The sequence below is a fragment of the Drosophila navojoa genome, chromosome X (assembly GCF_054131105.1).
Source record: "Drosophila navojoa isolate 15081-1374.11 chromosome X, UAZ_NAV_1.0, whole genome shotgun sequence".
Lineage (NCBI taxonomy): Eukaryota > Metazoa > Arthropoda > Insecta > Diptera > Drosophilidae > Drosophila > Drosophila navojoa.
Window position 1 is genome coordinate 21,097,559 of NC_142895.1, and position 27,041 is coordinate 21,124,599.

At 39.9% G+C, this 27,041-nt stretch overlaps 1 protein-coding gene across 4 annotated transcripts; it reads left to right on the forward strand.

Annotated features, from left to right (window-relative positions):
* The first annotated feature begins 1,950 nt into the window (after window positions 1-1,950).
* Window positions 1,951-23,931, forward strand: RunxA (RUNX family transcription factor Runt related A). 4 transcript variants are annotated; one of them, XM_089264067.1, is made up of 5 exons: window positions 1,951-2,843; window positions 13,139-13,252; window positions 16,153-16,269; window positions 21,118-21,336; window positions 22,793-23,931. In XM_089264067.1, exons 1-5 carry the CDS (start codon window positions 2,291-2,293, stop codon window positions 23,782-23,784), a joined length of 1,995 nt encoding a protein of 664 aa, XP_089120193.1. In that variant the 5' UTR covers window positions 1,951-2,290; the 3' UTR covers window positions 23,785-23,931. The 4 variants fall into 4 exon arrangements, with proteins under 4 accessions (XP_089120193.1, XP_089120195.1, XP_089120194.1 ...); XM_089264069.1 differs by having other exon boundaries at window positions 21,139-21,336; XM_089264068.1 differs by having other exon boundaries at window positions 16,168-16,269.
* The last annotated feature ends 3,110 nt before the right edge of the window (window positions 23,932-27,041 follow it).

The window sequence follows — 27,041 nt, forward strand, 5'->3', positions numbered from 1 at the left end:
CAAATTCTCACCCGTGAGTCCACAATCATTTTGACACTGGTTAGTGCGAGCGAGAGGCGCTGCCTATGCATCGACGTGGATGGGGACGAGGACGAGGACGACTAGATTTGCGTTTGGATAGTTGCATGCCACATCTAGCCGCATGTCCTGTGCCAGTTCCTGTTGCTATTCCTGTTCCAGTCTGCTGGCCCCGCTGCAGCGTCCTTTGTCGCGCAACAGGAAATTGAAAAGTGCAACGCAAATTGCGTTCCGCTAAAGGTTGCACGTTCAACATTCAACGCTGCCATGCCATGCCATGCCATGCCAGGCCATGCCTCAGTGTGTCCTCAGTGTGGACGCCATTTGCGCCCTCGCGTCGAGTGGTTGACAATTGATTTGTGTTTATGTGCAATGTCCAGGCTGTTCACTTGGATGCCAACCAGCCAGTCAGCCATTGCACGGATTCAAAGCCGGACTGTGCACCGTGCAACATGCTCCATGCACCATGCACCATGCACCATCGTCATGTAAACTGCCGCTTGGCTGTGATTTAAAGACATTAACATGATGGCCGCACGAATTTCATGGACAACGCAGGCCGAAATTGAAGTCAATTGCAAGAGCAACTCACAGCACAGACTCTAAGACCCATTGAGGTGGATGGTGCCAAAATAGACGAATTTCATGCACTATGCTGAGATTGTGAGTGTGGGAAAAAAGAAATGTATTTAACAAGTATTTAATATGTATAGCATTGCCAAGTCGAATGCCTCAGTTGCCAGCGCCTAGTTCTGAATTTCAGACTGATTCTTATTTCTAATGAATAAAAAAAAAATATATATATATATATATCAAATGGTCCTTAATTAAAAATAAATTGTATGAGATTTGTTAAATGACTCAGTTACTAATAAGTCGACGAAACGTATGAATCGCTGGACAAAAGTTTGAGAAAAATGGAGCGACTCTCTACTGATAAGCCGTCCAGTAATCGACAGCTATTTATTTATAATTATTTGTATTTAAAAAAAAATGTTGTTTAATATATTTAATATATAACACTATATTACAATTAAATTTGTATAGCAGTACAACTCATTAAAATTATTAATCACATTAAATTATTTATTTAGTTACTTATTTATATTTTTTGTGCCCCTCTTTGAACCGATTCGAGTTCTACTGTCAGTACGCCTTTAATGACTTAATTTAATTTTAACTTTTATCATATATGATATAGTTGCAGTTTCAAAATAATATGATATAGGGAAACATTGTAGTGCAAAGGCAGTTGCCTTTTAATTATGCAGTTCACATTGAATTCAATGAATTTAGCCCTAGGAAAATCAACTAAACGACGTAGTAAAAGTCGCACTGGTTTCTGATTTGATTGGAATGAGCACATCATAAAAGCCTTTAAATGCAATTACATCGTCAACTCTCTTCAATACTCTTTAAAGCGAAGTCACTCATTCACTCATCTCATCCTTCCATATACTGGCTTGATAGATTTCAACTCGTTCACCTGCCAGCCCGCAGCATCTCTTGCGAAGTCTTCGCTCTCGTTCATACTTCACAGTCTCATTTCATATTAGCTCTTTCGTCTAGCCAGAGAGTAGAGTCTACACTAAACTCTTTTTATTTTCAATGTTTTATTTTACAATTGAACCCAAAATACTTTATAAAAAAAAGTATAACAGTTCCATAAATGATAATAGTATTTAACAATCTAGGCTTCTATAGAACTGAGACTAGATATTATTATAAGCGAATATGCTATAGATGGAAATCAGCTTAAAAAGTTTCCTTTAATCGAACTAGTCTATTGACTTCTGGATCAAAATTTAATGTAAATTTCAATTCAATTGTGCAATATTAGTCTAATATACATAACTACTATATAATATTCTAGATATTTATTTCAAATGTACCCATTTGTGTTCTCTTTTGCAGCTAGCTAAGGGAGCGAGCATACCTATTGTTAATATAACATCGTGTGGTCAAATCAGACAAAATTGTTCGTTTAAAAAAAGTGCAGGCTCACGCTCAAGGACATCTGGAGCAGTTTGAGCAGGAGCCGCAGTCGCAGCCGCAGCTGCAAGCCACGCACTACACACATCACACGCACCACTCGCACCACTTGCACCACTCACAGCAGCAGCAGCAAGAGCAACAGCAACACCAGCAGCATCCCTACAACAATCTGTATAGCACACAGCATCATCAGCAGCAGCAGCATCACAGCAGCAACAACAACTACAACAACCACAACAGCAACCACAGTAACAACAACAACAACAATAGTCTCAAAATGCATTTGACAACGACGAGCAGTAATTCAACGGCATCCAATGCCAATACCAACAACAACAACAATAACAATAACAACACAGCCAACAACAACAACAACAACACAGGCAGCAGCAACAACAACAACAGCAACACAAATGGCTCCAACAATAACAACAACAGCTCGAGCAGCAACAACAACAACAACAACACAGAGCAAAACACACCGCCCACACCCGCCCAGCTGCTGAACGAGGCGTACACAAAAATGACCTCGGACATTTTGGCCGAGCGCACGCTGGGCGACTTCCTCACCGAGCATCCCGGCGAGCTGATTAGAACCAGCAGTCCGCTCTTCGTCTGCACCGTCCTGCCGCCGCACTGGCGCTCCAACAAGACGCTGCCGGTGGCCTTCAAGGTGGTCTCCCTGGGCGACATCATGGACGGCACCATGGTCACGGTGCGCGCCGGCAACGACGAGAACTACTGCGCCGAGCTGCGCAACTGCACCGCCGTCATGAAGAACCAGGTGGCCAAGTTCAACGATCTGCGCTTCGTGGGACGCAGCGGCCGAGGTGAGTCGATCAAACACAAAAAAAATCAAGTGAGACAAGTCGAGACTGCTCGACTACGAGATTCTTCGAGCCCTTCTAGGCACTGATATTTCAATACTATTTAAAATTATATGTCTAAAGACATAGGAGATATTATATTAAAACTGGCTTGCGATAAGGTTTTTCATTATTTAATTTAATCGGACGTAAAGCGACTCAGCTCGTCGCCCTGATCAAGAATATATGTATATACTTTGTGGGGTCTGCCACGCCTCTTTCTGTCTGTTACATAAATCCCTTTTGACATTAACCATTATACACTGATTTCCTATTTTCAATGGGTTCAATGTATTTTGGGAAAACTAAATAAATAAATGTTCAAGCCTATATGATTTCATTTTTTAAGTATGTTTATATCTATTAATCTATTGATCTTTAAAATTTTTGAATGCTAATACACATGTATATGTACCATGACAAATTGTATTTAAGATTTGCTTCCAGTAAACTAGTATATGAGATGGGTTACAATCAAGCAAACTGACAAATGCATTGATCTATCGATATACATAAACATCTAACAGGCTAATCTATTTGGCGAAGACGTAGTACTGTCTGCTGAGCCCAAAATGAGTCTTAAAGCAAATCGAACGTAATGCACGATTTCAATACTTTTACAATTTCTGGCAACAGAAACCAAGACAGATATGTATAATAAATAATGACATTTTCAGACAATCTTTATCTTTATTATCTACATCAATAGTTGTAGGAGTTTTCCAGATAGAAGAGGTGAATACCTTAAACCTGTATTACTTGAGTCTCTTTATTCTTCTATGTATGTTGGCTTGATCTACAAGATCACTACAGGAGAGCATTGGGGCATTTAGAGCCATTCTAAACATACAAACTATTAACGATAGAAGATTTACGTCCTAAGCTTCAACAAGCCGCGGGATAAACATAGAAGCAAGAGAGGAAAACTATGTTTATGTATGCGTAAAAAATCCATCTTAAAGACGAATTTAAAACACCTAACTTTTAATTATTCAATACTTGATTATAGCTCACAGTTTGTAGCTATAAAAAATATAATTTCAATTCCTAGGAGCCTCTCCTAAACATACTAGTATTTATATCTATCCACACTTATATACGTCCACATGCATATAGATTAAACATGTTATATACTAACATCATTGTGTATGTGTGTGTGTGTGTGTGTGTGTGCACCGTAATCGGAGGCAGTTGCTTGTTGCGAGTGCGGGTCTGGGCGGGGCTTGGCCTTTCCTTTGTGGCCGAAATGCACTCGAAACAATTTGTTCAATTATCGCCCCCTGCTCGTGGCTGTCGGCTGAGTGGCAAAAGTTTTGAGTGTGCTCTTCTCTCGCTCTCGACGCCATCTCCTTTGTTCAAGGATTATTCAGCCACTTTTTGCACTCTGGCATCCTTTTTTTATCTTTAATTTTTTTCCCCCCATCTCAGTTTTTCTTTTTTTTTCCGTGTTTTCACGCAGCTATCCTTTTATAGCCTTTTGTATGCGCTTGTAAAGCGCCGCACAAAATTGTCAGCAGTTCATTAGCAGACGAGTTCGGAAGTCTTGACATCAGTTCCGGGCGCCACTACCAATTGCCCATACCCAAGAAACCGTTGCTTAAAGTGTTTAATAAACTGTCAAGTGAAGGAGATTGCGGGTTAATTCCATCAGCGAAATGCACTTTGGTTAAGGGCTCAAAGTTGGGTAACTAATCACGGTAAAGTATTGCTTTAACAATTTTAGAGGGGCTTATAAAAAGTCTTAGGAGTAGAAATAGGAGCAGGAATAGGAAGAGAATCAGAAGTGAAACTAGAAGCTGGAGTAGAAATCGGAGTAGTTGTCGGAAAGGAATTAGGATTGGGATTACGAGTAGGAGCAAGAATAGGAGTAGCAGTGCGAAAAAAAGTAAAAAGAGTAGCAGGAGAGAAAAGTTAGTATGAAAGTAAATAGTAGTAGAATTATTAGAAGAAAATAGTGCAGCAAAAGAAGTAGGAGGCGGAGGTTATAGGTATGACTAAGAATAAAAGTAGGAGTAGGAATAGGTGCAGGTGTAGGAATAAAGGTAGGAGTAGGAGAAAAAAATTAGGAGTAGATTCCTACTACTAAAGTAGGGCTACAAATAGATGTAAAATTATGAGTAGAGATAGAAGTAGGTGTAGAGTTATGAGCAGAAAAATCAGTATAAATAGAAGTAGCATTCAATAATAACGTATGCGCAAAAGAGTAATGCGAATAGGATTTGTCCAATAAATAGAAGTATTATGAGAATATGAATTGGAATATCGGAATCAAAGTTGGAATAGGAAAGAAATAGGAGTAGGTATTCGAGTAGAAATCGAAATAGTAGTATAAAAAAAGTAGTAGTAGAAATTAGTAAGATAAATAAATAAGAACCACACAATACGCATAGTATACAGAAAAAGGCATTGCCAAATGCGAGCTGTATTGGAAATAGTAGTATGTAAAGAAGTAGTAGTAGAAATAAGGAGAGAGTAGGAGAAATAGTAGTAGTAGCATTAGCTCATGGATATCTGTTGGCTGCGAGTTGTTATAGAAATAGCAGTAGGTAATTAAATAGTAGTAGAAATTAGGAGCAATAATAAGGATCACATAACATACAGAAATAAGCATTAGCAAATGGGCTCTGTTAGCTGCTTCTATCAGTCACTGGCCTAATGGCTGCAGCCTTCGACTCTCAATTTCCAATGAAAATGACGACAATGGTCCGACGAGAGAGCGGCAGAAGGGATGGGAACGAGACTGGAGCTTGGGCCAAGAGTGGGTGGCAGAGCTTACGCATCCGCAGCGGGGAAACCGCACAAACCAAAGCTTTAACTGCGGCATTTGTGACAGGAGAGGACAGGATAGGGCTGGGCAGGACAGGACAAGACTGGACAGGACTGGACAGGAGCTCGACGTCCAGGAGAGACCTGCACCAAAGTCTGTCGTATGTGTCACTGAATTCATGCATTGTCATTCATTGGCCCCCCCCCCCCCCCTCTCTCTCTCTCTCTCTCTCTCTCTCTCTCTGTGTTCAGCTCTTCCATTTACCGTATGCATTCGCATTGAGGCGTTTAATTGTAAATTTCCATTCATTTAGGCTGCCTGTCTGCCATGGCTCGCTCGTCCAGCCCGAATGGCGTGTCGTTTGCAGGGGATAGCAAAACAGAAGAAGAAGAAGAAAAAAGCTGTAGAAAATTATGTGTTTTATTTGATTTGCCTTTCTATTGCCATATGAAATTCTCTCTTATTTTTTTTTTCGACTGTTTGCGCGATTCATTCGATTGATTTGCTGTCGATGCAGCTGATCAGCATTCTTAGACGCGCGAGCAGAGCTTGCCCAGAGCTGGCCCTGCCCACGGGCCGTCGCGACGGTCTGGCCGGGGCAGTCGGTGCGTATGATTGATTTGTGCGTTTGCGTTGCGTCTGGCTCTGCGGCGGCCATTTTGTTTTAGCTTCTGCCGCTGCTGTCGCCTGCTAATTACAATAGCAAAATAGAAAATGCACATTCACCTCCATGAACGCAGCCCGGCCATGCCTGGCGTTGGATATCGTGTGCGTGCGTGCGTCATGCAATTTAATTACCCATGCATTTATTTGGCCCTGCGCGAGGCTACACTTTTAATTAGCAAAGTGCCATGCACATGCACGCAATCACACGCACACAATGTGTGAGAGAGGGACAGAGTGAGAGAGCGAGGGAGAGGGGGAGCGAGGGAGAGGGAGAGCTAGACATTAGCAGGGGCTGTGGCGGTGTCAGTTGGCGATTGTTACGAGAGTTTTTTTTTTTGCCGCCAAAAGCGAATTTCATGTCGATAACTTTGCCATCGCATCATATCACAAAGCCCCACACACACACACACGCGTCAGCATTATCGATAAAGATAGCGAGCTAAGCTCTGGGAGGGCAACGCTGAGGTTTTTATTTACACAACTCTCGCAGGCCATTTAAGACAGCCGCAAAATGAACTGAACAATCTACTCACGCTCCCTGCCGTTCGCGCCCCTCAGTCAAGGCAAACAATCGAAGCCGACAGCCAGAGCCCCCCAAAAAAATGCCTAAGAAGACAAACGGCAGGCGGAAAAAAAGTGGAGCGCACGCGTCTCCACTCCGCCTCTCCACTCCACTCCCTACCCAGCCGAGCCAGCCGCCTGCCATTAGCCAAAGCAATGGAAAGACAAATGCCTGGCCAAAAGTCAAGACCCCCGTGTTAAAAAGGAGCCGGCGTCAAAAAGGCAAGACTTTGTGTCTTCCAAATAAAAAGAAAAACAAAAATAATACCATATCCAAATAACGAGTGGAGGAAAAAAAGGAAACTTCTACGAGCTGACACCTCAACTTGAATAAGCGAGACCAGGATCTCTCTCTCTCTCTCTCTCTCTCTTTCTCTTTGTGTGTGTTGGTGTGTGCACAGAGGACACGCCTTCAGTCGGAAAATGTTGCGTGCCCAATTTGCTTTTGGTTTTGGGTCCGTATGGCTGCTCGGTTTTTTCAAGCTGAAAATGCTGTGGGTGAACACCTTGGGGTTTGGGGTTCAGCTTGTTTTTTTTTTTTTTTTTTTTTGCGGGCATGAAGAGCGCAACAGGCCAAAATTTTGTTAAAGGCAAAGGATCTTTACAGTAATGAATTTAACATAGATGTAGATGTTTGTCAATAAGGTTGTATAGGTGATGGAAAGAGGGAGAGCTAGATAAGGAGGGGATGATAAGAGGGAGAGTGACAGAAAGTTGAGAAAGAGGAAAGAGGAAAGAGAGCGGAATAGAATAAAGATCATTTGAGAGGAATAGACAGATAAATAGATAGAACTACGGAACAGGTGGTAAGGGAGAGAGAGAGAGAGAGAGAGAGAGAGAGAGAGACAGAAACGAGAGAAAGAGATTACAAGACGGCGATAGGAAAAAGGAGAGACAAGGAGAAGGCAAGATAGAAAAAGATACAGTGAGAGAGATGTATATATACAAAAAAGAGTGAGACAGAGAGAGATAGAGAGATATATAGAAAGAGAGAGATACTGAAATAGAGGTGTATGGAAATAGATAATAGAAATATATATAGTGAATGATTAGATAAAGTCAGAGAATGGATTGATAGATGAGTAAATAATTAGAGGGATATGAATTGAGAGAAAGTCAGATATATATAGAGCCAGATATTTATAGAGAGAGACATAGGTAGATAAACATAGAGATAGATAGACATTGAATGATTCTTATCCATTTCCCACTTCTCTCTTACTTACATCTTTAACGTCAGTCGTCAACTATCACACAGTCAATCATTATTAGTGCTTTCATTATAACTATCACTAATATCTTCATAATGCAGCAATGAGCGGGGGGCAGCTCTGCGACAGCTCGTCATATGATTTTCCTATACTTGATCCCCATGAAATTATGATATTAGATTTCGTTTGCCTGCGCTTGGGGTAGTTAAATATTCAATTCACGAGTAAAGACTATTTGTTCAGGCCGCCTCAACGCCGACAGAGAGAGAGAGAGAGAGAGAGAGTGGGAGTGAGAGTAAGAGAAGGCATTAAAATCAAAGCTGTTGACAAATAACTGAAATCCTTGCTGCAAATCCTTGGCAATTTGCAGAACAAGCGTCATAAATCAATTGGGTAAAGAAAGGCGTACAAAGCACACACACGTGTCCTGCCGGGGAGGGAGTCGTCGGTGTGTGTGTGTGTGTGGGCGGGGCTACGCCTTCATGTGTTTGTTTGCCTGCCTATAGTACTTACTATATACATACATGTATGATGATTGCTGATACACACCCATACACTCACACACGCACACCCAGGCACTTTGGCTATAATCGTTTTCGTGGCTTAAAATTTTCAATTTGCAGATTATTTGCAATTAAATTTTGGCTCATCTCTAGCAATTTTGATATTTTTGTCTAAATATTTGCGCCGTTTGTTATGCTCTGTTGTCGTTGTCAACACACACACACCCACACACACACAGACGTGCGCACATAAACAGAATTGTTTACTTTTTCCAAAAATTTCTCTTTGCCTTGTGCTTACCTGCCTACACTAAGTCCTTAAAAGCTTTCTGAGCCTTCTAATCCAGCCAGTAAGTCGGCCAACACAAAAACGCATTTTGTGGCTTATTTGGTTTCCCTTTCGACTTTTCTTTTTGGCCTCAGCTTTGGTTTTCCTTCATGGTTTTTTCCCCATTTTTTCCTCGCTCCCTCTCTCAGCTCCTCCTGAAACTTGTTGATTTATGAGACTTACAGCATTCGATAAAAAATGTTTTCTGTGCCGATTAGTCATTGCTTAGGGTCAACGGACTTGGCCAACAGCATATCCACTTACTATGAAATTCCATTATTTTCTTTTTGCGTTTTAAAATCATCAAATTTGTTAGCTACAAACAGGTAAAAAGTAAGCTCGAGCTGGCTTAGAATCGTATTTTCATATTTATTTTTAGTCAAATTCGATTGGCTTGACTAACTAAATAGCTCTCTGAGTATTGGAAATCTCATCTTAATAGCAATTCAATGCTGGATATTATATTAGTGGACAGGTAGAACAGTTTACAATTTTCAAGAAGGATAAGAGTACAAATCTTCTTAGGATAGAATTTATTTATTTTTATTTTTAGTACATAATGTATATAATGTAAATAATTTCTGAAGGCCTTTGTCGCTCTGGCCTAACGAAAATTGTTCTTTGGAATTAGTTCTTGGTAAAAAAATAAATAAATAAATTAATAAATAATTTTTAATTTAAAATTTAATTTAAAAATAACAATACGATTTTTACTAACAAAAACATTTTGAGGATTTCTTTTATGAAAACTTAATTTTTTTAAAGTATGTAATAAATTATATATATATATTTTATATATTTTATTTTATAGATTTTATATTCACTAAAAAATTAACAGTTTATTTTATTTTATTTTTTTTTTTAACAGAATTGAATTTGATTTTAATTTTAATTTTTTATTTACATGAATTTACAATTAAATGAAAATATAAATATTTTCATAAACGAGGAAATATTGTATTTAATCATTGTCCTCGCAAATTTCCATTGTTCATCGAACTGCTTAAATGCTAAAAAAAAAAGGCAAACTGGAAATGACATAAAAAACGAATTAATAAGAAAAATTGCGCAACAATGAGCTAAACTTGCTGACAATCAGGACAAAGTGCAAAAGCATTTTGCAGCAGCAGCAGGACAGGCGAGCCAAGGCCACACTGCGAGAGGGGGGGTGGGGTGACTGCGGGGAGGCACAGACAAAATGCCACTTAAGACAACTGCAAACAGACAAAAGACGCTCAGAAGTTCATTTTTTGTATGGCTGAGCGCTGCTGTGCAAACTGTGGGGTAGCGAATTGATGAGCAGGCGGAGGGTGGGGAGGAGGCTGGAGGCGGGGGCTGAGGCTGAGACACACGAAATTGAACGACCCCAAGGCGAACGGTGAACGGCGAAAAATGAAGACACAAGTTGAGGCGCAGTGGAGTGTGGCTGCAACATGTGTAAGCCTTGCTGTATCTCGTTCTCTGCCTCCCCCTCCCCCCGTCAGCCCCCTCTGTGTGTGTGTGTGTGGTTTATTGTTGTGCGTGCCGAAATGATTTACGCTTTGTTTGTCAACTTAAAAAGCAAACGCCGGCAACAGGCGAGAAATGCCTTGAAGACATTGCACATACGCCGCGTTGTCATTGACAGACAGCGCAAAAAAGGCACCAGGGCTACGGCTCAAGTGCCGTCCTCACAATTAGAAAGAAAGAGTGAGAGAGAGAGAGAGAGAGAGAGAGAGAGGGACAGAGATCGGGAGCTGAGTGAAATGCTTTTAATTGAATCGCAGCTCCGTCGTGGGCCTGGCAACACTTGACAATAGCAAAATAAAAACAAGTAAGAAAGCTCTAGTCGAGACTGCTCGACTACGAGATCCCCTGAACCCTACAAGGAACTGATATTTCAATAATAATTAGTACACACACACGTACACACACACACATACAAACAAATACACGCCCACACATACACATACAAACAAACACACGCATACACACACGCATATACAGGCGATTGCGCTTGGGTTGCGCTGCAGTGTTGGCAATATTATGAGAACTTATTTGTTGAATAATTTAATTTCTAGACGTACGATCGTAATGAAACTTACAGAACGTAATGATGATGTTTAAATGTATGTGTATACCGAAGTACAAGTCTCTAGTATTTGATATACGACTTTTACAAAGATGAGGGTGAGGGGGTGGATTTAGGAGTGGGGGGTAAATTTTAACAAAAACCGAAATTGTCTAAAATGTATCTTAATATACGTTTTAAATTTGGAGACTCTAGCTTTAAAGATGTAGGAGATATAATTTTTTAACTGATCTTCGATAAGGCTTTTTATCGATAAAAAAGTATCGGAACGAGTTATCGTTTTTTAGTGATAAACTCGATCTGCGCGTGATATATACGGACATTTTAAAAAAAAGTTGAAGTCTCTAGCTCTTATATCTTCTGAAATCGACGCGTTCATACATACGGACGGACGGACGGACGGACGGACGGACGGACGGACGGACGGACGGACGGACGGACGGACGGACGGACAGACAGACGGACAGGGCTAAATCAACTCAGCTCGTCGCCCTGATCAAGAATATATATACTTTGTGGGGTCTGCCACGCCTCCTTCTGCCTGTTACATACTTTTAACAAAACCATTATACCCTGATTTCCCATTTTCAATGGGTTCAGGGTATAAAAAAAGAATAAAAAGAAAGTGAAAAGAAGAAGAAGAAGAAGAAGAAGAAGTCAGCCAAGTCTGGAGGCAGTTGGCTGGCGGTAGGCGTAACAAGTTAATTAAAAGAAAACTGTGTGGCACAAATGAAATAAATCTTAGCTTTCAAGTGCCACGACCTACGTGCGTGTGTGTGTGGGTGTGTATGGGTGTGTGTGTGTATGGGTGTGTGTGTGGGTCATGTGTTGCAGACAATGAGTTTGAATTGTAATTAATTCTTGCCAAGGCTGCAGCCTGAAGCCGGGGCGCAGTTTGTTACTAACTCGAGTCTCTGATTTATAAATTTAAATTGAAGTAAAGAGTATGTGAAAAAAGTCTGAATGAATGCTATGAAGTATTTCAGATTTATAGGGAATATAATGTATCTATGAGTATTTAAAAATAATTGAATGCAGATGGATATTCCTTATCGAATGATCACTACTCGATAGATATCTATAAAATTTGATGTATTTTTTGCTTGTTTTCGATGTATTGTTATGGGCATATCACCGGAAAGCTAGCTCATTTCTGCTGCTAGCGTGAATTCATCTTCTATTAACTGAAATGATGAGCTAAGATAATACTTTAACTGAATGCGGTTTCATTTGCATTGAAAATCAAATTAAAAGCAAACATATATGAACTTTTAAATCGGGCGCTACCAGCTGATTACTACTCAATCTTCTCCTCGTTAGTAAAATCTTCACTGCCCCATTTGGGAAGCCTTAGCTCCCATCTCCCAGCTCTCATCTTGCTTTTCCGATTTGCCACACATATAAAATTATATTTTAATATTTTAACTATTTATTTGTTTATATCTACGAAACTGAAGAAGATGTCCCGATTTGGCATACTCTCAGTGTTATATTACATATATATACAACCAATCGATAAGATTGCAACGTTTCAAGAGATCAACTTAAAAAATCTCGTAGCTCTAGGGTGTTTGCCATATTGAGGCGTGGCATAAGTAAGCCATACCTATTTTTTGTGGCTCATCAATATTGGAATAGTCGCTGCAACTCGATTAATGAGCTTTTAAGCTTGTTGAAATAGATTATAGTAGCTTACCACGCCCCCTATGGGCGTAGATTTATTCGCCATCTGTATTTTATTTTCGACTCACCATTCGAGTCTCTCTATTCATAAGTATATAAAAGTGGGCGAGTGAGCAGAGAGTCAAAGAGATTACAAATCCAATATACTCTGTTTAGGTTCGTGAATGAGTATAAATAGTATAGATACGAAAGAAAAGCAACCTATTGCGACTCCTCCTAGTCATGGGATATGCGCGTTCGTCTGCCAGCTGTTAATATGAATGCAGTAAACAAATCACATTCGATTTTTACGATGTGACAATCGACCGATGTTTTGTGTGTGTGTGTGTGGGGGGATGGGGGGAAGCATGAGTTGGGGGTGGGGCACGAGAGCTACATAGATGTGGCACGCGTGCCTAGCGCCCATTTATTGAGCTGTGCGTCGTAAATGTGTTAACTTCAGTGTTGTTTTACTTTGACCTCGTTGCAGGCAAGAGCTTCACACTAACCATCACCGTGTCAACGAATCCACCCCACATAGCCACCTACAACAAGGCGATCAAAGTGACTGTCGACGGGCCACGCGAGCCGCGCTCCAAAACCAGTAAGTATTACTGCCACTCAATAGCCAAACTAGCTCTGTCCACTAGCGTCTGTTCAAGTCTGGCCAAGAACACACTCAAACACACACACAGCACACACACACACACATACATAGATTACAATAATAAAACACTAGAGACAAACGAAAGCGAATTTGCATATGCTTAGGCTGCTTTCCTAATTGTTTATTTCATTTTACCTCATACTCTGTATGAGAGTTAATTTAACTGAGAAATGGGGCATATTAGTTTCATATATTTGTTGGATGAATTGAAATTTGAATGAATTGTAGAGTCAAAGAAGGATATTTCTCTCTCTCTCTCTCTCTCATAGACTGTAAAATCTAGATCTAGATCTTTCACTGCTACGAAGTCATTATCATATTATGAGCAAATCCTATTCTACTGAATCTCCAATCTCGCCAGATCTGTCCAACTTTCTACCAACTATCGCTGTGTGTAACTCAAAGGAAGTTTCCTCATCAATCTCAATATGCCTCATAGACAGCTCATTGCATGTCTTATCGCCTACGTAGTCTACTTCTCTATATAGTAAAAACTTATTTGAGAAACCATAGTCAACAAGTATTCTAGAGCTCATTGGCCATTATCAAGCAGCAGCTGGAAGAGTACTCATCTACTACTGACAGCCTCTTAGGATACCCTTTAAAAAACGAGTATCTTTCAGTCCATGCGAACCTCTCAGTTGCTCAAGTCTGCAGTCCTGGCAGCGTGTTCGATAAACGCAGGCGACGACGCCAAGTTTAGCAACTGCCAAATGCATATTTATAAGCATGGAAATATTTTACTTTGCATATGTTAAGACAGACAGAGAGAGCTCAGACATGGCTATCGCTCGAACAGCAGTTGCAGGAGTTATAGTTGTTGTTGTTTGTTGTTGTTGTTGTCATTGTTGGCAGTGTAATCTGTTGAGTCCGAGAGCAACAATTCAATCCATGGCATGATTTATATCTGTAGCAGCCAGACTGCAACACGATGGCCTCTGGTGTCCGAAAAACAAGAGGCATAAACACACACAGACACACATTCGCACACCCACACACACACATACAATGACAGCTGGGCTTAGGCTGCTGCAAACGTCAGACAAAAGGTTATTATTTTATAATGAATACAATCTGCCGTAAAGTTGAAAACTGTATAATGGGCGACAGTTTTTAGCTGTAAACAAGAGCGTAGCTAAAGGCTGCAGCAGAAAGAGATGGAGATGGATAGAGTGAGAGAGAGAGAGAGAGAGTGCTATGCGTGTCTGCCAGCTGATAACATGCCCAATGGTATGAACGGACGTGTACATTTTTGTTTCCACCTATAGTGAAATCGAAATAATTAACAATGATTAAATATTTGTGTTCAAAGTTGGGGCTGACCACAATGGTGTGATACTACTTACGCTGAATATTGTGGAGTAACTGTTCAAGTGACCATTAGTAAATGGACTTTACCATTTGATTAAGACGGAGATATATCATAGAAGATCATTAAACAAAAAACAATGTATTTAAATATATATCGATTGAGCTTAGGCTAAGGTTAAGATGGGAGTATGCCAGTAGAGAGCATAGAGTTTGTAAAGGTAGTACTCAGGTATATAAAGGTTCCGTGTGTTGCGTAGCAAGTCTTCTACTGCTGAATCAATAAATAAAAGCGATCACAATTGCTTGCTTTCCTGCTCTCTCATCCACAGCGGCTTCATTGCTCAGCTGCAGAATGAAGTGAGCGAGCGAGAGAGAGAGAGAGAGAGAGAGAGAGAGAGCGAATGATAGCAGAGCTGTTATTAACACTTCATTAATCGTTTGATGCTCCACTCTCTGTTCGCGAAATGAATGGAAAAAAATCATACTCACTCGCTCTCTCCCTCTCTCTGCTGCTGTGAGCATCAAACTTTGGTTCGTTTCATTTTCATATTCGTGTTCCGTTGAGCGCTCCGAATTGAGCTATTCGTGTGAACATCGTACAAAGAGAGAGAGAGAGAGAGAGAGAGTGATAGAGAGAGAGAGAGAGAGAGAGAGAGAGAGAGAGAGAGAGAGAGAGAGAGAGAGAGAGAGAGAGAGAGTGTGTGTGAGAGAGAAAGAGAGAGAGACAGAGAGAGGGAGAGAGAAAGAGAGATAGACGATTGACATTCAACTCGATGAGACCCAGCAAGTGAATGCAAACGCTCTTCACATTCACATGCACACACTCAATTCGCTTAAGCTATCCATGTGTTGAGCATACGCATGCATACCAATACATACACACAGAGACGAGCTTTTTGCTTCGCTTAACTCAGCCAAAGCAGAATGACATAAAACGACTGTGAGCCGATCGCGAATGAACTAGCTAAAGAATCGAGGCAAGCAATGTAATCGCAAGTGATCTATGAATCTCTTTTGTGTGAGTAAAAGTCAATTGGCAGTCATTTGAAAACGAGAATAATTCAACAGTTGCGAGCTATGCCGTTTAGAAGTTATATACTCCACTTAATTCGTGCTCAAATATTTTAACAGTTGCAAAATTTAAAGGCTTCATCAGCCCATGGCAGGTGTTTAGGATCGAGGATCATGACAACTTGCTTTCAATGAACCAAAGTCAAATCTCAAGTCCATAAGATTGAGGCTAAGATATCACAAATTCATTTATTATTTGATTACTCTCAGTATATACATTCCATAGTCTAGTCGGATATATGCGAGGTAGGGTTAAGTCCAATAACTAGGATCGACTGCAACGGTTGAGTGAATGAAGGCTCTACAGTCTAGTCTAGTTATACATACATACATATATGCATATGCCTCTTGTTTCCTTTACACTGTTCAACACTCGACACAAACTCGAATACAAAATACATGCAAAAAGTAAACATTTAGTTAAGGACAGATAATTAAAACTGAAAAAAACTTAGTGTTATCCCTTTTAGGGCAACAACAACAATTCCACTTTGCATTTGGCCAGCGACCGTTCCACTTCTCCACGGATCCACTGTCCGGCTTCCGCATGCCGCCCATTGGCAATTGTCAGAGTGAGTAGCATTTCATCTTGATCACAAACAAACAAACATACATATATATATATATATTTACCTATCATAACATGCTATATATACTATATATATTAATATATTTGATGGATTTCCGCCAGAGCTGATGCCAAGTGCATTTGCATTTCAATTATTGCTTTTTGGCTTCATTTTTCGTTTCGCACTTGAGCAGCTGCAAACGCATGCAACGAATGTACGCCCCGCAAAAGGGACGAGGTGGGGCTGGTGGGGATGGTGGTCCATGCGGGCTGTGTGGTGTGCCCCAATGCGACCACATAAAATCACACGAAACGATTAGGGGACAGGCTTTAAAAAAAGACAGCGCAAACAATAACAAAAATACAATGTCAGTTTTTAAGCCTGCGGCCAACCGAAAGCGATGAACAGAAAGAGACAAAAACACAAATGCGAGTAAAAAAAAAAAAACAAGCGAAACAATACTTAAATATATGCAATTTAATGCAATGCAGTGCGAAAGCAAACTATGCGCGTGCGATTAAACAATAAATAATAAAATAAATCTTGACATCAATTTTTACAGCCGCTTTAAGCGACTGCATTAATTAGGCGCTCAATTATAAATATTTATATATATATATATATTTTTTTTTTAAATTGAGCTTTGCGGGTGCCCAAAAGTAGGCAACACAATGCACAAGTGCACAAGAACAACGACTAGCGAATACTCTACAATTGACAAAACTTAGTGAGGAGAAACGGGTGAAATTTACAACATAGTATATATTAATATAAAGTATAAAGTATTTAATGAAAAATAAATTGAATAAGTCATTTATTTAATGAATAGCAAAAAAAAAAAATAAAATATATATATATAATATAATATATTTATGTATTTCAATTTAATTATTTCTGTATATATGATATAAAGATAAAAAAATAATAAAATAATAATAATAAATAATAAATAATAATAATAATAAATAATAATAAAAAATAATAAATGGATTTTTTAGTATTTTAAACACAAATGAAAATAATGAAATATAAACAAAAATACCAATTTTTTTTTATTAAAAAATAACATGTTTGTAATACATAAATATATAAATATAAACAAATACAATTTTTGTTTTTTTTTTTTTTTTAAATTACAAAATAATATATGCTACTATTAATATTTTACTATTTATTTTATTTTATTTATTTATTTATTTAATTTTGTTTTGTATAAATTTCCTTTAATACAGGGCATTAGTAAATGGTTTTAGTAGCTGTTGTTGTTGCTATTGTTGTTGCTGTTGTTGCTGTTTCTGCTGTTGTTATTGATATGCCTGGCTATTAAACTGTTGGCCACTTTATTTAACCAAAGCTTAATAAACAAATAAACGTTGGTCAAACACAACAACAACAACAATAGCAGCAGCAGCTACAACAACAACAACAACATCGACAATGACATTGGACAAACGTCATAAAAAAACGCAGGCGTCAAACAATTTGCGTTGATTTTTTATCTGCTTTGATGTGTGTGTGTGTGTATTAGTGTGTGTGTGAGTGTGTGTAGGTTTGCCTGTGTTTGTCGCCATTTTGTAAGGGCATAAAGAACAGCCAGACGATTTTTTTTACCATGATAGATATTAATGATTGCGTGAGTGATGAACTGAATCGGGCTGATTTAGATGAGGGACATATATATACACATATATATATAATTCATAATGTGACTCATGAGATTCCATGAAAGCAGTTTATGAAAATATATATCAATCAATATATGTTTATGCTACATAGAACATTTTCATATTAAAATAAATTTTTGTCAAATAGGGAGAATGATGGCAATGTTTCTCTTATTATTCCTGAACTGATCTGGCTTGAATCCTTTTGCCTTCTGCAAGCTCAAGCATGCACACTTGACATATTTAATAATATCAACCCATATGTCAGACTGACTTACGATATTATATCGCATGGCTTTAGAATATATCACTTCCTCGTCTCAATATAATTTTGATTTCCAAATTGAGTTATATAATTGAACCTGAACTGCCTATATCCTTGGGTCCTTGGATCGCAAACACTGATTAAATTAGCAGCTTGATCTATCGATTTGCTGTCTAAGCTCAAACAGTTAAAGTTTGTTAAATTTTTTGGTCGCCCTGGCTGCATTGGTGAGAATTATAAATCAATAATTAAAATTGTGGGTTAATTTTTTGTATTTTGGTTTTCTGTGTTGTAGGTGATTTAAATTTAATAATACATTTAAAAATTCATATTAAATTTGATGTTTCCATTTAAATGGCGCATTAATTGATTTAAGCAACAACAAAAAGGTGAATGAATGAATAAAAAAGCGACGCAAAGCCAGCGATTAATGGTTAGTCAAATGTGACAGCGACTTTAATTGATTTCAATTTCCTTTTGCCTTTCATTTGAGGTGCAAGCAGAGGTAAGACTTTAAGGCAAATGCAATTCAATCAGCAATGCAAAATATATATATTCAACTGTTAATTGCCCCGCCCACTGTCTCGAACAGGCTAGCCCCGCCTCCGATTGTCTAGCGCACAAATCAAAATGCAAATTACGCGATTTACAGCCTGACATTTGGCCCAGCGACATTGCCATCTATATCTATCTCTCTCTCTCTCTCTCACTCTGTATATACATCAATTTAATACACATTTATATATATAGCCACACTGCCTGTGTGTGTGTGTGTAAATAATGATTACTGAAAGCGTCTGTTGTTGCTGATTACCCATAATTTAATTGTAAATATGCAAAAAGCAAAATAACCTGAATTATTTATTAACAAATTTTATTGACAGTCGCTGCTTGACTTAATTACTGGTATATATTTTATTAATTTCGCAATAAGGAAATGCACTGAAATAAAATACAAGTTATATATACACAAAATTATCAAGCAATATTCATGCATCGAATTGCCAGTGCCAGCGGGTAATGCGTCTATTGTCGCAGAGATTCATACATATATGTACATACATATATATGTATGTATGTATATGTATATCATAAATGACAGTTATGTCCAAATATAATTGACAGCATGAGCGATTGAGCTAGCTATGCAGGGTAAGGCCGAAGAAACGCTTGGCTTGTGAGTCCATACAGGGCTGTCCATATACGAGAAACCTATCTGGCAACCCTAGAAGGCCTCGAGAAAGTCACGTATTATTTTTGTAAATTATTTTATGTTGGCTTAAGTAGATTTGTGGTCATAAATTTATGAATATGATATCCTTCAAATTGAGTCTTGAGTCTGTACGGCGTATTGTGCACGTCTCCGTCAAGAGATAGAGGGCTGCCAGATGGGTTCGGCGTATAGAGAGAACCACTAACCAGGTTAGTGAGAGAACCCTGTATATAAGCTAGGCACTCGCAGCGTAACCTATTTAAATTGATTTTGAATTATTTCAAAGTATTAAATATTATAAAGGTAATAAAAAATACTGAATGAATATAAAAATAATTTTAAGACTTGATATATAAAATATAAAATTCTAAAAATATGCACAGATGAATACAAAACAAACTCTATATGATTTTTAACTTAACTTTAAGATTGCTTTTCATATAAATATTTTTAAAATATTTCTTTTCTTTTTATCACTATTAATATTATTATTTTTTATGTTCTTATGTTGATTCATAGTGAACTTTTCTTTGGGCGCAATGCGTGTGCAATTTTCCTCAATTGGATTTGGTTTTGTTTGTTTGCCTGTGTGTGCCTGTGTGTGCGTGTGTGTGTGTGTGTGTGTGTGTGTATAAATCGTGCTTGTTAATAATTCAGTTACAAAATATGCGCAGAGAAAGTCAATCTGTGGCACAACAAACATCAGACAGCAGACCGAAATGCCAGCAAAAAAAAAAAAAAAAAAAAAGAAAAAATAACAAAAAGAGTATAAATAAAATGAAAACAACAACAACAACAGCAACAACAACAGAGAGCAGCAGCTACAGCAGCTACGAGCTGTACACAAAAAGCAACGTAATTAATGGAGGTAGAAGCATTTAAGCCAATAGCATTAATAAAGCCACCACAAAATCAATATCCGGATACGAAAATGCGCCCGTCGCCTATAAAAACTAATTAATAATTTCCGAATGGGCTATTAATTAAGCCTAATTATCTGTGCATGAGTCTGGACCCGCAACGTGGTCTGTACTTTATCCGAAACCAAATTTCCGTTCCCAGCCATGCCACCTCCCCCGCCCATCCCACACTCCCCTCCGCAGGCTCGACAAAGTCACCGCCTAACATTGGCATTTTTGGGGCCACACACGCCCCTCCTCCCCCCGCTGTCCCACCCACTTCAGCCCTTTGCATGTTTGTGGCGTTTACATTGAAACGTTATCGCACTGGCATCTGTCCGTCGCATCAGATTCGTTTGTAATTTTTATGCACAGCTCCGGCCAGAGTCCCGCATAATGGCCATGATGGAGCTGCAATTAGCGGCCCACATGCGCCATAAATTTGAGCGCCATGCAGGGCAGCTGATAGGTGATAGGAAATAGGATGAATGGCTGCCCGATGCCAGATGGGAGATGGGAGACTCATAGGTGTACACCGTATGCACTTATCGCCGATGATTATGCGCCATGCTCGATAGCTCATCCAGCCTGGCGTGCTGTGTTGCATTGCGTTGCGGTTCGCTTGGGTTCTTTGCGCTGCTTCTTTCTTCTGTTTTTCGTCTACCTCATCTGCTGCGTATTCTAGTTTTGATCACGCTCTTCTCTTTGTTTGTTTTTTTCCTCATCTCGCTCGCACACATACCACAATCTAACATATATGAAAACCAAACAAAAACAAAAACAAAAACATAAACGATATCAACAAGAAAGATATGTCCCAATTTGGTTTAGGTGCCAGCAATACGCATTGGGGCTATGGATCGGCGGCGTCTGCCTACTCGCCGTACTTGGCCAGCAGTGGACTCTCCTCCTGCACCACGCCCACATCCGCACAGTTCAACAATCCGGCACTGGGCTTCACCTGCTCGTCCAACGATCAGACCAACAACCAGGACTTTAGTGGCGCCACCAATCGCGACTGCGTGCCAAGTGAGTTGAGATTGATTTCTATTTTTTTATATATTTTTTTTTTATTTATTTTTTTTTTTTTAATGTGGATAGAGTTAAATTAGATATACAAGAGGCTTACCAGTCTCACTTGCATCTCTGTTAAGAATATTTATAAACGCTCTAGAAGCAATATAAAAAAAAAAAAAAACAATCGATATTTATTGATCAGGCATGATCGATCATGGAAATAATTTGTTAGTTTGTCTAAGGATTCAAGCATTAAAATTGACTCTCAGATGTGCTTGTAGCTGTCTTGTTTTTCTGGAAAAGTAAAAGAGAGCATTCTCTTGTATTTAGTGCTCCCTAACAGCTTATTGGGGGAGCTCCCAAAAGCTTAGAGTATTTAAACTGAAGTATTTAAACTGATTCTGAATCGAATATAATTGGAACTTTTTCTACAAGTGCAAACTCTTATTTTTCATTGATTAATCATGATAGGCTTAAAGGGATGTCCATATTAGACAGAATCATCTGGCAGCTCTACCAGACTGCCCATATTCAAATTTTGTTTATTTTATTTAAAAAACATATCATTTTTTTCGGATACTGAAAATGTATTTCATTTATTAGCTTCAAGTAGATTTGTTGACGTCACTTTTATTGCCGTCCTATATATTTTTTCATTTATTTACTTATTTATTAGAAGTTAGTGTTCAAATGGCTAATGGGGCTTTAGGCTTGATATTTTCAAATATAATCCATAATTTTTCAGGCACATTTGTGCCACGTCAGCAATCAATGTTTTATGATCAGCATTAACTTTTTCAAATATATATCTAAAGCAGTTTAGTTTTATATTTTATAGCACACATGATATATAAAACTTCTGCTATAATTGTTTATTTTTTTCTATAATAGAAATAGTTAGACTCTATCTATTATACAGCTCCCTCATCTATGTATATTAATTCAAGTTCGTCTCTCCCACGCATTAGATGTTTATTGTTGATGGAGTTTTCCAGTTTATTATAAACACAGGCTCAATCTAGGCTGTGATGTATTCAAATAAATAAGTTTAGGAGCATATAAACATATTCTCTCAAACCTGCTTACATACACATATTGGTGGTATACTGGTTGTCCCTAGGAATCCAAGTTTGCCGATAGAGTTCTTCGATTGTGTAAAGAGTTAGATATATGTTTATAGGTGTGTTTTAATAATTTGAAGCAGTTTCAAACGATTCTCTAGAGCATAATACGAGTTATCCCAGCTAATAGTCATATATGACTCAGATTTCTATGAAAAATAAACAAAAAGAGGTATCAAATCTCCGAGTAGGGCCATCTCTACATCTCTGCCTCTACATCTCTGCCTCTGTTGGGAAGTTAACACCGCCTCCTCCACCCACTGGGCTTAGTCTCCATATTCAAATACGAGTCTAGCCTTGCACTAATACCTTCTCCTGCTTGTATCCACCTCGTTTCTTTGACGCAGTGCTGCCCGACTCGACGGCCAGTGACTTGGACCAGCACCTCAGCAGCCTGGTCGGCTCGACCAGCGGCCAGATGTCGCACCACAGCCTGCTGGGGGCCAGCGGACAGACGTCCATAACGTCGACGGTGAACGGGGCGAGCGCCGGCAGCGGCGCCACCGCTGGCAGCGCAACGGGCGCCGGCGGCGGCGGCGGCGGGGCCAATTCGATCCTGGTGCCGCGATACCACACCAACGCGAGCAACGAGTACAATGTGCATTCCAGCCAGAACGGGCCGCGCAGCCTGAGCGACAGCTCGCAGGCCGAGTCGCCGGTGCAGGAGGACTTGCTGTCCACCAACACACCCAACCTGGGCAGCGGCACGGGCGCCGGAGCGAGCAACGGCGGTGCCGCCAACGGCGCGGCGAGTGCAGCTGGCGCTGGCAGCGGTGGGGCGGCCGGAGCATCGGCCGGCGCCGTCAATCCGGCCATGCTGGGCGCCAACCAGAACTTTCCGGGCATTGTGAACCAGGCCCAGCATGCCTCCGCCTCGGCCTATGGCGGCGGCGTCGGCGTCGGCGTCGGTGTCGGTGTGGGCGTGGGCGGCGGGCATGGCAGTGGCGCTGGGGCCACGGCCGCCGGCTGCAACGGCTCGCTGTATCCGGTGCTGCCGGCCAGCCTGCTCTACTCGCAGCTGTACACGGCCGCCAATCAGTCGGCGCACGGCTTCCACTCGCACACGCTGCCGGCGCACGCGTCGCCCAACTCGTCCGTGCACGGCGAGCTGCAGAGCGTCATGGATCACATCAGCAACGTGGGCGTGCGGCAGCAGCACAACATCATGGCCGGCGGGGGCGTGGCGCACCCGGGCGACCTCACGCTGATCGGCAACTGCGGCGCCTCGGTGCGCAACATCGAGGATGGGAACACCAACCGGCAGGTGGCCGCGCTCGCTGCCCATCGCGGCCACCACAACCCAACCGACAACGGGGGCAGCGTCTGGAGGCCATATTGAGGTCAGGTTCTGTGGTGCGGCTCCGCAGTTCTTTAGTGCCACGAGCACGACGAGGGGCGAGCGGCGGAGAAGCAGCACGAGCCACTGCAAGGCAACGACAATGGGAGCGGGCATCGGGACTTGGGCGGGCCGATGGACGGGAGTGGGAGTGGTAGTGGTAGTGGGTGCGGGAACGGGGGAGGGGCTGGGTGCGTGGGTTACTGAGTGTAAATTTCTGTATATACATTTTATAGGTCATACGAAAGATAATCGTGCATTTTTTTTTTTTTTTTATGCAAATGATAAGCAAAAAGATTTTAGTAGAATTTGTTGGAGTTCGCCAAACTCAAAGCTAAAAAAAATAAATAATAAAAATAAAATAATAATATGAAAAGAATTAACTATAAATGGAAAACTACTTTACGTGTGTATAGCCGTAGCAGCATAGCGAAAATTACTCAACTAGCAAATGGATGGTGCGCGGAGCCAAGGTGGGGCGTTTTCGGAAACGCCTTCGCCTCGAGTTCGAGAGCGTTTGCCATGGAATTTTAGATACTTTTAAGAAGTTGCGTATAGTAAGTAGTCCCTCGATAGATGCCCCGAAGATGAGAAAGAGGAAGAAGAAGAGTGAGAGAGAATAACCCGCATCACTAGGAATTCTAGATTCGAAGAGCATCGCATACGATGACATATACATATATATATATAGATGTATAATTTTTTTTTGTAGTTGTTCTCGATGTTTATGATATAGGATCCTCATCTCATTTAGATATTTTACTCTGCGTTAGCATTTCGTTCTCTTGTTTTTATCTTTTTTAAAATTGTAAATTACTGTATAGCAGCGATTTGGAGTGGGAGAAGGAGAAGATGAGCGAGAAATGATAGTCGAGAGATAATGCGAAGAGCCGTTGTATATGAGTTCCTAAGCCGTAATCCATGTTCGTGAATTTGTTTACTGTTTTCATGTGCTTCGATATGCGTGTGTATGTACTTTGAATGTGTATAAATCTGTGCAATGTAAGCTAAATACTATTTAATCTACGTATACGTAATAAACCCATATGTATGTATGTATGTATACATAAATGGATAACTATGCAAAACACCTAGGAATAACTGTAACAACAGAAAACAACAACATTTTTTTTTGTCTAGTCCGTAAAGCTTTACCACTTAAGTGAATTCGGCTACGAGTTTCAGCATCACTGAGTCGAGTCGATGGTCTTAGCAGGAGCAGCTGCAGCTCGTTGTCGAACTGTGACTTGGAAACAGTCTCGATCCGATCTAATAGCATTATATAGAACTCTCACACACACATACAGTATCGTAACTTCAAGATCTTGCAATGTTGTCAAAAGAAGCAAAATAAGAATTCAAATGCAAGTAAATACAATTATAAACTAAATAAAAAAAATCGTCGTCGCATAAGCGCCACCACGACGTGGCATTAGTCTTAGAGATCCACTCATTTGCAAATGTCCAGTAGCACATATTTTTTTTTTTAATCAAAGTTGATATTTAAAAACTATAATATTTAATTAATAAAAAAAAACCAAACAAAAGCTGATCGTAAAATATAATTGATGTATACCAAAAAAAAAAATAAAAAATAAAAATGAAAAGGAAAAACCAAAAAAATAATAATACAATAAAAACAAAAGGCAAAAAACAAAAAAAAAAAAACTTTGTGTATAAATAGGAAAAGCCAAGTGAAGTCCGCTTGACGAATTTGAATTTTGCATAAACATATGTAGCTATAACTCTATATGTATTTATATATATATAGATATACACATGTATGGAACAATTTTGTGCAGTAATTAAATTCCGTGTAATAAATTGTAATGCAAAATTTGATTTCAGGCAGAAGCAGATTTCAAGCAAATACCAAAAACGAAAACAAAGTAAATATAAACAGCAGAAAACAATGATCAGAACTATTTAATTAAAGAAATACAATTAATAAAATCATTATGGAAATTAAAAACAATGGCAAACTGTGAAATTCTTTGGGAAAAAGGCTAAAACTAGCGGGAAAAGCGCTAAAACTGTATTTAGTTGTTAGTCGGAAATTTTGGGCACAGGCTTCTGGCTACAAATTTCTTGACTTGCGAAAATAAAGCTAAATTATGTTGGGAAAAAGCTAAGTTCAGCGGGAAAAAATGCTAGTATTGTATTTAGTTGTTGGCCGAAACTTCTTGGAGCAAGACTTTTGCTTGAGATTTCTTGACTTGCCAAAATAAACGTAAATCTAGTGAGAAAAAAAGTAATTTCAGCGGGATATAATGCTAGTGGGAAATATTATTGCGCAATTTGCAGCACTTTTCGGCACCGCCTTTTGGCTTTAAATTCGTGAACTTGCAAAAATAAAGCTAAATCTGGTGGCAAAAAGCCAAGTCCAGCGGGAACTGAAGCTGAATCCAGAGAGTAATACCGCTGAACCTATATTTAGTTGTTGTTCGACATTTGTCGGCAACATTTTTTGCCCTTTAATTCGTGAACTTGCAAAAGAAAAGCTAAATCCAAGCAAATTGTGAACTTCATTGGCTACATCTAGCGGGAAATAACGTTAAACCAGTATTTAGTGGGTTTTAGTTTATAGTGTACACACATTCGGCATATCTTTTTGGCCTTAAATTCCTGGATTGGCTTTCATCCTTAAAGCTCTCAGATCAGCTGAGCGGCGACCCATTCGGTTCAGTTCAGTTCAGGGTCGGAAGCCGGGCAATACAAATTGCTTGCCACTTTTTACGACACAATCGGGACAATTGGCAAAGGTGGAAGTGTATCGGAGACGAGGTGAGTGGCATCTAGCTGCGGTTTAGATTGGCGGGCTACGTAATTTTCCGCTCAATTTATTTCACATTGTGGCAACCAATTAAGCTGCAAACCAGCAGCCAGCAGCCAGCAGCCAGGCGAAGAGCAGCGCACCAGCGGACCAGCAGACCAGACAACGGCTTATGGCCAACAAAGCGAAATCGTTTGTGCCCAGCTCACTCGCCCCCTCTGCTGCCATGGGCCAGAAGTCAAAGGCGCCGTGAGTGCGGCTGAGTGGAATCGGAGTCGAAACGTTCGAATACCTTCCAGCTGTAACCGCAATAGTAGCTTATTTAGCTCTCGCAGCCGACTGAGCGTTTCGGGTGCGTATTTTGTCTGGCCACGCCCAGATTCGCAATGGATGCTCGGTGTGTGTGTGGGGCCAAGTTTTAATCATTTTGTTTGCGTCTACTTAGAAGAATTCGAAAGATGGCTTGCATAGCAAATTAGCAGTCAGC